Source organism: Stegastes partitus, unplaced genomic scaffold (genome assembly GCF_000690725.1).
Source record: "Stegastes partitus isolate 25-593 unplaced genomic scaffold, Stegastes_partitus-1.0.2 Scaffold1332, whole genome shotgun sequence".
NCBI classification, from domain to species: domain Eukaryota; kingdom Metazoa; phylum Chordata; class Actinopteri; family Pomacentridae; genus Stegastes; species Stegastes partitus.
The window spans coordinates 164,251-176,734 of NW_007579063.1; the positions used below are offsets into that span (position 1 = coordinate 164,251).

Below are 12,484 nucleotides of genomic sequence, written 5' to 3' on the forward strand. Positions count from 1 at the left end.
CTCCGTCTGGACAATCCGACATAAAAGAAGGTTTTACATTTAGTGTCGGATCATCGAGTCACGACTGGACTTTGTTTTGTTTTTTTTCCAGTGTGAGACAATAAAATCGTAGTTTTACTCATTTAAAATATCATTCATTAACAGGTGTTTGTAATCATTTCAAAGGAAAATCATGTCGATTAAAAATAGTTTAACAGGTAAAACCACAGAAAAATTAATTAATTTACATGTTGACTGTAAAAACAAGTCAAAGCTCGACAGGTTGGCTGTAGTTGAATCTACCAATATACAATTATTGAACGCGTATTTACTCTTGTTTGAAAGAAAAATTCTGTATATTACAGACTGGAAAGTATTATTTTTATTACTGTTATTTTACAAATCTTCACTTCAAAAAAATAAAAAATCACAGCTAACATCTCGTTCATTTACTGGGGAAAAAATAAATGAATTTACAGGATAAGTGCCAAAAACAAACAAACAAAAAGGCCAAAACTGTAAATTATGTTCACATCACAAATCTGCATTGTTACCAAATAGATAAAATTAAGCTTTATGCTGTTTTAAATCTGCTAATATACAATTATTTTACACGTATTTATTGTTATTTGAAAGAAAAAAGTTATATTAATTTTTTTTACTGTTCTTGAACAGATCTTCCCTTTAATAAAAAAAAAAAATCACCGCTGATATCTCATTAATTTACTGAAAAAAATGAATTTACAGGTTAAATGTAAAACAAACTTTAAAACTGTAAATTATGTTCACATCAAATAGTTAAAATTTGACTTTTTACTGTATTTAAACCTGCAAAAAATACCATTAATGTACAGATATATTTATTGTTATTTGAAAGAAAAAAATGATCTATATTAAGGACTTCACATTTGTAATATATATATTTTTAAATTATTTTTATACGGATAATATTTTCTAAAATCACAAAACAAAAAAAATAATTAACTATAAATTTTTTTACAAATAGTAATTAGTTGGTTTTTTGTTTTTTTTTTACAATGTGTGATTGTGAAATGACATTTTTACAGTATTTAATATATAATGTGAACAATATTAAATGCAATATTTTATTATTAATGTATTTATTTAAATAGCATTACTATATTGAATTTTCTACCATCTGGGAAAAAAGTATGTTAAAGACAGAAAAAGTTGTTTCAGGTTCTGTTTCTGTCGTTTCTTGCCGGTTGTAGATGTTCAACCTTCGTCTGCTGCAGAGTTTGACCCGTGGTTGGAGTTTTTAATCGTGTGTGTTGTTGTGAGGAAGAGCTCGAAGCTTCTCTTTAGTCTGACGCTGTTCACAAACACAACAGCTTTCTGTCGTTTCGACGCTTTGATGCTCAAATTGTGCGTAAAACCAGAAGGACGGCCGCTGCTGCAGCACAAACAAGCACATTTATGGTCCACAGAGGGAAAGCCAGCAGGGAGAGGAGACAAAGAGAGACGTCCAGCTTATGTAACCCTCCGTCTGATCGCTCGCGCTTCCAGCCGGGAATCTGCTCAGAGTTCAGGCCCAGTTAGACGGCGCTTTTAAAAACTGAAACGAGTAGAGAGGAGAGGATGGAGGGACGACCGGAGAGGTGGAGAGAACGAGTGGAGAGAAAGACGAGGACTCAAACTGTCAGCGGGCCGAGCTTCGTTTCTCCTCTCCGCTCACTCGTCTGCTCACCAGCTCCACTCCTGCCTCAGTCTGCTCCTCCTCCTTATCTGTCTCCTCGTTTCCTTCCATCCTCTCTCCTCGCTGTCCTTTCCTTTCCCTCCCTTTTCTTGTTTGCTTTCCTTTCCTAGCTTTCCTTTTCTTTTCTTTTCCTTTACTTGACTTTGCTAGCTTTCTTTTTTCTTTCCTTTCCTTTATTAAGGTCTCTACTGTCTCTCTTCTCCTCCTTCTTTCCTTCCTTTGCTACCTTTCCTTTCCTTTCCTTTCCTTTCCTTTCCTTTCTAGGGGTATTAAGGTCTCTCCCGGGTCTCTTCTCCTCCTCCTTCTTCTTCCTAATGAACATATAAGATATTCCGTTGAGCGAGACTCTCAACCTGCGACGGATTCGTACGTCACGCGCGATCAGTTCGAGGAGCGTCGGAAAGTTGAAAATCCGATGATTCTTTCGGTTTTTACGGTTTCTGACTCCGACAAACGGGGCGACATCTAAGTCCTCCGAACCTGCCGGTGGGTTTTGATGTTCGGCTGAGTTTGGAAACAGCTGATTGCACCTATGCGTCCTGAACTAGAACGTGAGACGAAAGAGGAAGATGGTGGCCGATGAGGAGCTCCAGGCCCGATCAGCTCCGGGCCCGATCAGCTCCGGGCCCGATCAGCTCCAGGCCTGATCAGCGCCAGGCCTGATCAGCTCCAGACCCGATCAGCTCCAGACCCGATCAGCTCCAGGCCTGATCAGCTCCAGAGCTGACGTTTGCTTACTTTGACAATATTCAGGGTAATTACATAACGGACTGAGATCTGTTTCCCGGCGACGAGGCACCATGACAGTGTGGCGGCACTTTAGCAACCTCAGCAAAGAGTTTTTTTGTTTTTTAAAAAAATATGACGTCTGGTAAGAACTCCTGTTCGAGAACTAAAAAGCCTCAGAACGCTTCATTCTGTCTCATCAGCCTGCTGTGAACCCTCCAGTGATAACATCTCCTACTGAAATAAGCACAGCCTGAATTAACTCCCCTCATTCGTCACGGCCTTTTATCAGCGTTTACGAGCATAAAAGTGAAGGTGAAGCAATTAAACAGGAGAACTTTCTCTGTTTTAGATCATTTCTTTTTTTTTTTTTTTGAGCTTTTGAGGAACGCTGTCGGGATGAATTTTCAGACTTTATTTGCCAAATCGTGTCGTAAGTCATCATTTCTGCACAATGTCAGCAATTGTCACGAAAGAACACTTTCTGCGCAACGTGGAGGAACCAGGACTTAAGAATGTGTTTTACTTATTTTTCAGAGTTTCCTTAAATGTTCGTGCTATCCCGAAAGCTTCGGTAACAATGCAGACGTCCCCAGCGTGGGATTCATGAAGGCTCATCGCAATGAATCGTCTCATATTGCGTCAGATTGTATCCTATCAGGCTGTAACGTATCGTAGCGTATCATAACGTAGTATAACCTAACGTAACGTATCTTAACGTATCGTAACGTATCATAACGTACTGTAGCGTATCATAACATATTGTAACGGGTCGTAATAATTCGTAACGTATCGTATCATATGTTAATGTATCTTAACATAGCGTAATGTATTGTAATGTATCAAATTGTATCAAATCGTATTTTGTTGAATCAACCTGTTTCAGATCTTAAATTGTATCAAAATATTTGGTCATTTTGTCTCGTTTTGTGGTCATTTTGTGGTACTGTTCAGTCTTTTTGCATCTCTGTTGTTATGTTGTGTTTCTTTTTGGCTCTTTGCGATAATTTTGTTTCTCTTTGTGGTCGTTTTTTGTCTCTGTCTAGCAAACTGTAACTTTTTGTCTTTCTGTGGTGATTTTTTTAATCTGCTTGTGTTCATTTTGTCTGTTTGTGTCGTCTTTTCGTATCTCTGCTGTGATGTTGTGGGTTTTTTGCTCCTTGCAGTACTTTTGTTTCTCTTTGTGGTTGTTTTTTGTCTCTTTCTAGCAATTTTTTGGTCTGTTTTGTGGTCATTTTCTGTGTCTGTGTCGTTTTTTTGTAGGTTGTGTTTCTTTTTGGCTCCTAGTGGTAATTGTTTGTGTCTTTTTGTCTGTTTGTTGTCCTTTTGTCTATTTTTGTGGTCATTTTGTGTCTTTTGTCCTCTTTGCGGTCACGTTGTCTCACTGAATCGTCGCTGCTGGTTGGCTGCAGCGTTTCACGCTGAGTTGTGTGTTTAAAAAGTACGTTGTGCTCATTACCCAGCAGCCTCTGCTCTTCTTCCACCACATCGAATGTTAAACCTGGTCGGGCTTCTGCTCCCGAGGTCACAGGTTTACGTGAAGGCAGAGTGAAGGCGTCCTGAGGGTGCAATGTCGCGTGGGTTTGGCGGCAGCGACTGTGTTTGTGTGTCGGCGGTGAGCGGTGATGGAGGCGATGGGTGAGGTCTGAGAGCAGACGCGCTGCAGGAGGCCGGCCTGGAGGACGACGACGCTGCTGCTGCACTGTGTCGAATGTCAAACTAGGCCAGTGTGGAGGAGCTCAGGCTGCAGAGATCAGAGCGTTCTCCAGCTCCTCTGCTCCTCTGACACCGTTTTTATGATTAACTCGTGTACACAGCGTCGAAATGTGCATTCAGCCGAGTAAACCCTGTGTCCTGCTTCTCTGATGTGAAGGTTAGCTGTTTATCTCTGTGTACTATCGCAGTGAACCGAATAGTTCTGGGATTTGAGAAAAGAAATATTAATTCACATGTTCACCGTAAAAAAGAAAAAAAACTACATAACACCCACATTGAAAATATATTTATTTACAATAGTATTGCAATATTTAACTGTAAACTTAAAGTACTTTACTGAAATCAGCAAAATAATAATATAAAATCAGATATTATTAGAAGGAAATGCTGTATGTTCTCGTGGCGGTGGAAGCAGGTTCTTGTTTTCCTGCGACGCCGTTGGACTGTGACGTGAGCCAAGTGTGTCCTGAAGCCACGCTGAGATTCTCATCAACACCTAAGCAGGACGATGGAGCGACGCCAGCCTCTCCGACGCGCTTCATCTGCCTCCCTGCCGCTGATTCACCGGAGAGCGGCCGCCATGTTGGTCGGTTGCAGCTTCTTCTGTCCGCGTGATGTTTGTGTTGTCGACGAAGCCCAACGCAGCTCCTGCTTTAGTCACAGCGGCGGCGATGCATTTCAGTGGCCTCACCTGGAAACAAGAGGCCTCGCTGTGAAGCCTCACACGACAACAACTCATCGTTTCTTTAAAATCAGTCGGCGCTGCTTTGACTGTCAGGACACGGAGTAGAATAGAAATACTGGCAGAGAGAATAAAGTTACGGCCGCCGTAGACACAGATGCAAAAATATGTGCAAAGTAAATATAAACAACAAGAAAAATATAAAATGCACTCTGAGTAGGAATGTGAAAGAGTGTACAACGTGCTTTATGTGCAAATAACAGGCAAGAGGAGAAGAAAAAGTAGATAAATAGATGTTTCATTACTGAAAGCTCCCTTTAATTTTAGTCACGTGACCGTCAGTCACAGCCCAGCCATTAGTGGCTTCCTGGTTCCGCTGACGAATGCAGAATTTTTTGCTTTTTACAGGATTTCTTTCGTTGAAACGGTTGATTTTTGGCAATTATTTAATTATTTTTTGAAGTAAAAGTTTAGATTAGGACTGCACGGTGTTTCTGTGGTTAGCACCGTCACCTCACAGCAAGAAGGTCGCTGGTTCACGTCCCGGTGAGGACACCTGGAATCTTTCTGCATGGAGTCTCCATGTTCTCCCCGTGCAGCGTGGGTTCTCTCCGGGTTCTCCGGCTTCCTCCCACAGTCCAGAAACATGCTGAGGTTAATTGGTGATTGTAAATTGTCCGTAGGTGTGAATGTGAGTGTGCTTGGTTGTCTGTCTCTAAGTGTAGCCCTGTGATAGACTGGTTACCTGTCCAGGTGAACCTGCCTTCACCCTGAGTCAGCTGGGATAAACTCCAGCCCCCCATGACCCTAGTGAGGATTAAGGTGTAGAGATGATGGATGGATGGATGGATGGAATTAATTAATTTAATGTATTAATTTTATTTTTTTTGTTTTAAACAAGAAAGAAGAAGAAATAAACATATAAATAAACATGTACTGCGTGTGTCAAAGTGGTCACAGATGTTAGAAATGTTGGAGGGAAAACTTCGGGGCTCCTCGTACTATAAATATGTTTCTATTTACACTTTGATCTGTTTCCATATTTGTCTCCTTTCTGCCTGCAGCTCAGCTGAAAAGTCTCTGCTTTTTTATTAACGTGACTGTCGGTCACAGCTGAGTCATCGATGGCTTCACGGTTTCACCAAAGAGTGCAGAATTTTTAGTTTTTTGCAGAATCTTTTTAGTGCAAATCGTTTATTTTTAGCAGTTTTTTAAATGTAGACTAAAGTCATAGTGTCAAGCTTCTGTTTGGTTCATTTTCTGAACACGTTTGCTCTGAGGACCATCTGAACGTTGAAAATCTGCTGATTCGTCCCGTTTGAACGGGTTCCGGCTCTGATTAACGGCGTCATTTTGTTGATTTTCGTTTTTGAAGTCAGCAGCTTTGAGGTTCAGACGGCTCAGGAGGGGTTTTGTTCTGAGACGTTGTGGTTTTCGAGGTTGTCCTGACACCTCGACCAACCTGAGTTTAAAGTTCTCGTCCTGGCTGGTGGTTCTACTAAACCTGACCTTTACTGACCCATATTAGGTCACAGCACGAGCCACAAATAAACCTTCAGTCTTTGTGGTTTGAGGTGACGCAGCCCTTCTTTGTGTGTCTGGATGCTGATTGTGCGTCAGCGCTGCGTCGCTGCACACAATAGTGAATCTAAATCCGTCCCCACGTCCCGCCCGCTGAATGCATCGCGTTAATCTGCAGCCGGAGAAAAGCAGGAAGTGTGTGAAGGCTCCACTGGCAGCGCTTTAAAGGCCGCTGTGTGTGTGTGTGTTGCTCTGCTGTGTGTGTGTTGCTCTGGTGTGTGTGTGTGTTGCTCTGCTTTGTGTGTGTGTTGCTCTGGTGTGTGTGTGTGTGTGTGTGTGTGTTGTGCGGTTATATTTAGCCTCAGCGTTCGTTAAGCTGTTTAATTAGAGTCGGTGTGACAGAAACTCGAATCACCTTTAAACGAACGTAATCTTTTATTAGCCGAGCGTCAGAGAGGAAACAAACAGAAAGAGGACCATCTGACAAACAAAACGCGGTTTTAAAATACTTCAAGCACTGTAGAAAGGGTGGAAACAACAGCAGCTGTCTGTCAAATAATCAGATTTTAACCCATTTAAATACGCTTCAGTCGTCTGGTTATCGTTTATGATCATACAGACGTCTGATGTGGACGTTATTTACAGTTTGGGCCTGTTTTATGGTTCACATATAAATTAATAATCTTGTTTTTTAAAATTATTTTTTAACTAGATTTCTTCTATATTTTTACCAAAACAAGGAAAATATTCAAAAAATACCAGTAAAAAGTACAACAGAAAATAATGTAATTTTACAGTCAGACATTATAAAATAAGTAAATAAATTGTAAAAATACTTTTTTCTTTTATACAAATTAAATGAATACTTTTTCTGAAAAAATTGAATTATTTTAACAATTAATTTGCAGTTGTTTGAAAGACAAAGTGTGAATAATAAAAAATAAAATAAAATAAAAACAAATTCCCTGTTTAGTTAAATTCTTGAAAATATCCTGAATTTTTTTATTGGATATTTTATATTTATTCTTATAATAATAGTAGTAATAATAATAATAATAATAATAATAATAATAATAATTAATAATAATAATAATAATAATAATAATAATAGTAATAAATAATAATAATAATAATAATACAATTTAAAAGAACCTTTTTCTGTGTTGTTACTGGATATTTTCTATTATTTATGTATTTATTTATTACCACACATTAGATTTTATTATTCAAACCTTTTCTTTCAAATTGCTGCAAAGTATCTGTTAAAATAATTCAATTCCCTCTCATTTAAAATCCTGCACTTTTTACAATCCTAACATTCTAAAAACACGAGTTGCTGTTCGTAGAAACACACTTTCGATGTGTTCTGAGTGACGAACAGCCAGGACCTCCGTGAGCTTCTTCTTCTGCTTCACCGTCACTCGATGAGCAGAAACCGTCTCCAGGTTTTCCTCTGAAAGTTCAGTCATAAAACCAGGTCTGGTGAGCGGCAGAGCGGCTGCTGAAGTCAAACGTCCCACAGAGCGGCTCTTTGTTTCGCTGGATCGAGTTGCAGCCAGCGAACAAAGCGTCGCTGGTTGCCGTTGGCGACGGCAGCAGGTGAACCGAAACTTTGGGCCCGAATCCGTTTGTGTGCGTTTGTGTTTGTGAGAGCGGTTTGGTTCCTCCGACACAACTTCACGGTCTGAACCGTGACTGAACCTGATCCTAACGTTCAACTAACCTTGTTCTAACGTCAGAGCAAGTCTTCACCGACACAATTGAAATTAAAAATAAAAACGAATAATAATAATAATTAAAATTAAAAATAAATTAAATTAAATAAATACTACTGTACTTTTGTCTCGTATAAAAATTCTCCACACATACTTGCACGAAGCAGTTTCTGTAAAACAAAACAAAACAAAACAAAATTCTGCGTTTCTCGACAGAACCGTGAGCCGAGACGAGACGGAAATGAAAACAGTCAAACATCTAAACATGTTTGTTTTTTCTGCAACATAAATTAATTTTAAAAAAAATAAAAAAAAAATCCATCCAGGACTTTATATTCAGTGAAAAATGAGCCACATGAGTAGAAATGAGACGATCTGAGGTTCAGCTGGTCTTCATCTGGGCCTCGCTGCTCCAAAGTTAGAAAAGATGCAAAAGAAAAGAAAACGTAAAACACACGAAAACATCCAGAAACAAACCCACACGGAGACACAGAGCCAGCAGAGAGCGACGCCTGACCTTCAGACCGCCGTCCCTGAAGATCTCTGGGAGGTTTTTCTTCCGGTGTTTGATAAAAACGTCGTCCTGCTCAGAAAACTAAAGCTACGCTGACCTTCAGCTGCTCAGGAACTGAAGGTGGGGTGAGATCAGGAGCGTTAATGTCGAGCTGCTGCCCTTTATTTAAGACCTTTAACGGCTCATTGTTTCTGCTGAAGTCTCGGCGTCGCTGTTAAACGCTGAGACAGAATCAATGCGTCCAGGCTGAGATCACAGACGGGTTTGTCGAGACTCGGTCACAGCAGAGTCAGAGTGAAAACAGCTGCGACTCGGCCACGCAATATACAAAACCATCACACAATGTACAAAACCACAACCACAAGATGGAATAATCCCACAAAAAGATGCAATACAAACACAAAAATTATAAAAGTACCACAAGAGGATACAACAAAACATAAACATATAGAAAAAAAAATACACAAAAATAGAAAAAACACACAACAAGATGCAAAAATCACACAAAAATTAAAAAAGTCCACATAAAATAAAGAAAAATGATGCAAAAAAAACCCTCCAACAAAAAAAACAACAACACAAAGATACAAAAAACACAAAAATGAGTCGCTTTAGGTTTTAGACACTTTAATATCCGAGTTTTTCCAACTTTGTTGTGTTCACGTCTATTTTTTATGCACTTTGATCTGTTAAGTTCCAGGTTTTTTAAACTTCAGTGCATTCATATTTCAATTTTTGACTCTTTAGTTTATTAATATTTCAATTTTTGACACTTTGTTATGTTAATATTCAGTTTTTTTGAACTTTTGTGTGTTCATTTCTAAGGTTTTTTAACCTTTAGTGTATTAATATTTCAATTTTTTGACTCCTTGGTTTGGTAAAATGTAGTTTTTTGACACTTTACTACCTTAATATTAAAGTTTTTGACACTAATTTATTAATATCCAGGTTTTGAGAAGTAGGTGTGTTAATATTCCAGGATTTATTCCACTTTTGTGTGTTAGTTTTCAAGTTTTTGACACTTTAATTTATTAATATCCAGGTTTTGAGAAGTAGGTGTGTTAATATTCCAGGATTTATTCCACTTTTGTGTGTTAGTTTTCAAGTTTTTGACACTTTAGTGCATTAATATTTTGACTCGTTGCTATGTTAATGTTCAGGTTTTTTGGAAGATTTTTAAACTTACTGCATCAAAATTTAAATCTTTGACTCCTTGGTTTGTTAAAACTCTTCAGGTATTTGACACTTTAATGTGTTAATATCCAGGTTTTGAGAAGTGTGTGAATATAAAAGTTATTTTTGCTCCTTTGTGTGTTCATTTGCAGGTTTTTGACACTTTACTACGTTAATGTCCAGGTTTGCATTGTTGTGTTGATTCACTGCCTTTCTATTCCGTTCTCTTCTAAATGACTTTGCAATATTTCACTCATGTTCTGCGACGTGCTTCATGAATGAAGCCCGACGTGACAGCTCAGTTGGGCGTGGTGCCTTCAGGCCGGCCCACCTGTAACCTGCTCACCTGCAGCTTCTGCTCTGACGTGTCGCTGTGCGTTCTGACGGCGCTGTTCTCTCCCTGCAGACATTACCCGAAGACGTCCTTCACCATCGTGGCCGACACACCCGAGAACCTGAGACTGAGGCAGCAGAGCGAGCTGCAGAGCCAGGTGACGACATCACCTCATGACATCACCTCATGACATCAGCTCTGACGTCACGAGTCAGAAATGATGTCGTGTTGTATTTCAGCTCCTTGGTTTTCTTTTCCTCCACATTCGTCCCAAGCTCTGATTCCATCACAATCTCTGCAGAACTCAGAAGCTTTTTTCCTCCTGCAGTGATTTCATTCCAGTCCAGCCTCCGTTATTTATAAAGTATATTTCAAACAAACACAAAACTGAGACACAAAAATGAGATTAACGTCACAAATTTAAATGTTACGGTTGAGACCCTAAAATATCATTTGTATTAGAAACGTGTAGAATTTAAAAATATCAGAAATGTGATTTGATAATAAATAAAATAAAATATAATTTAATAATGAAACCTAACTACGAAGATATACCAAACCACCACAAAATGATTAAAAAAAACCCAGAAAAAAATACAAAACCACCACAAAGAGATTCAAAAAACCCAACAAAACCAACAAATAAATAAATAAAAACAACAACAAGATGCAAAAATCCCACAATAATCTACAAACCATCAGAAAAAGTATTCAGAAAGCCCAGAAAAAAATAAAACCACTACAGAAAGCACAAAAATGTACAAAATCACCACAAGAAGATGCAAAAACAAACAAATAAATAAAAACAACAACAAGATGCAAACATCCCACAATAACATACAAACCATCAGAAAATGATTCAGAAAGCCGAAAAAACAAAAATCCCACAAGAAGATGCAAAACCCCCAAAATACATGTATTTTTAAACCACAATGAGATACAAAACCACCACAAAAAGACACAAACAAACAAACAAACAAATCCTACACTAAGATGCAAAAACCCCACAATAACAGACAAACCACCACAATAAGCTTCAAAGAACCACAGAAATATAAAAAAAACAACACAAGGATCCCAGACCACCGCAGTGAGATGGAGGCGCCGTGTCTCCGCCCCTGTGGCAGCTCGTGGCGGTGAAAACAAACGCCCCGCTGACGTGGAGCCTCGAGCAGCTCCTCCTGCTGCCCAGCTTCCTCCTCTGAAGGACAGATGTCCACTCAGCAGTGGCTCGGAGGCCGGCTGCTCTCCACCAGCAGACCACAGATCCATCCTCTCTGTCCGTCGTCTCCCTCAGAACATCTGACCTTCTGCTGTTCTGACAACCTTTATGTGCTGGATGTGTTTCAGACCCAAACACCCACCAGTGGCCACCAGCATTACCTCCTTTATCAGAACCAGAAGCTGTTAAAAAGGTTCCAGCTTTCTGGTGAGCCCTGAATGCATCGCGTGGTTTAGTCGGGAAAAATAAACAAAAACAAGCTTCAAATCATGATTTTTACTGAAAGTTCGACATCCAGAGTTTCACCAGAAATAATCCTTCCTTTTTTTTACGTCCATGTGTCATTGTCGTGTCATTTTAGCAGCTTTTTGTGTTATTTTTGCGTCACTTGTGTAATTTTTGTCATTTTAGCAGATTTTTGTCATTTTTGCGTCTTTCGTGCCATTTTTGTGTTATTTTGGCCATTTTTTGTGTTACTTTTTGCGTCTTTTGTGTCATTTTTGTCCCTTTGTGTCATTCTAACTGCATAATTCTGCAAAAAAACACATTTTTTAGTTGTCTCTCCTTTTTCATATTGCAGTGAAAAATGCCCAGAAACTGGATTAATGCACCACAAAGATGAACTAATTCCCCTCCCCTAACTACTCATCCTGACCTGTCTTGTATTTTCGGCTCACGTGTGAATATTCAGATTGTCTGCACAGTTTGGGATGTTCTCTCTTTCTGTGCTTTACTTTCTGCTCGTTTTCCGGTGACGTCTCAGATGTTAACAGACCCTCGTGTCCTTTAACTTGTACGAGCCTCTGCTGTGGCTGGAGGGAAGGCTGAGGTCTCTTTGTGTCCGCTGATTACAACACAATGACCGTGTGAGTGCACGTACGTTACACACTGTGAGAAAACCCCCACATGTCGGCCGCTGACCTAGTTGTGTCCACAGCGGATGTGACCACCGTGGTGTTTGTTGGCATCACAGACAAACCAAAACGGCGTGTTTACTGTGTTTACTGTCTACAAACACGTTAAATTACTAAAGCCGATGTGGAAAAGCTTCCCGACTGAACCCCTGTTTAACGAAGCCATGCCGGCATGGACCTTCATACTGTGAATATTTTGCAAATCACAATTTAATATCCCTTTTTATTACACTTTAGTTTAGTTTTATGTGTAACTGGAATATTAATGTAC

The 12,484-nt window shown here is 39.4% G+C and overlaps 1 protein-coding gene across 1 annotated transcript in view; it reads left to right on the forward strand.

Moving 5' to 3' along the window:
• Positions 1-12,484, forward strand: part of LOC103369801 (LIM zinc-binding domain-containing Nebulette-like) — a 39,602-nt gene that overhangs the window by 13,976 nt on the left and 13,142 nt on the right. The window contains exon 3 of the mRNA XM_008298613.1: positions 10,150-10,234. Coding sequence (XP_008296835.1) covers positions 10,150-10,234 — 85 coding nt within the window. The remainder of the gene's footprint in view (positions 1-10,149; positions 10,235-12,484) is intronic.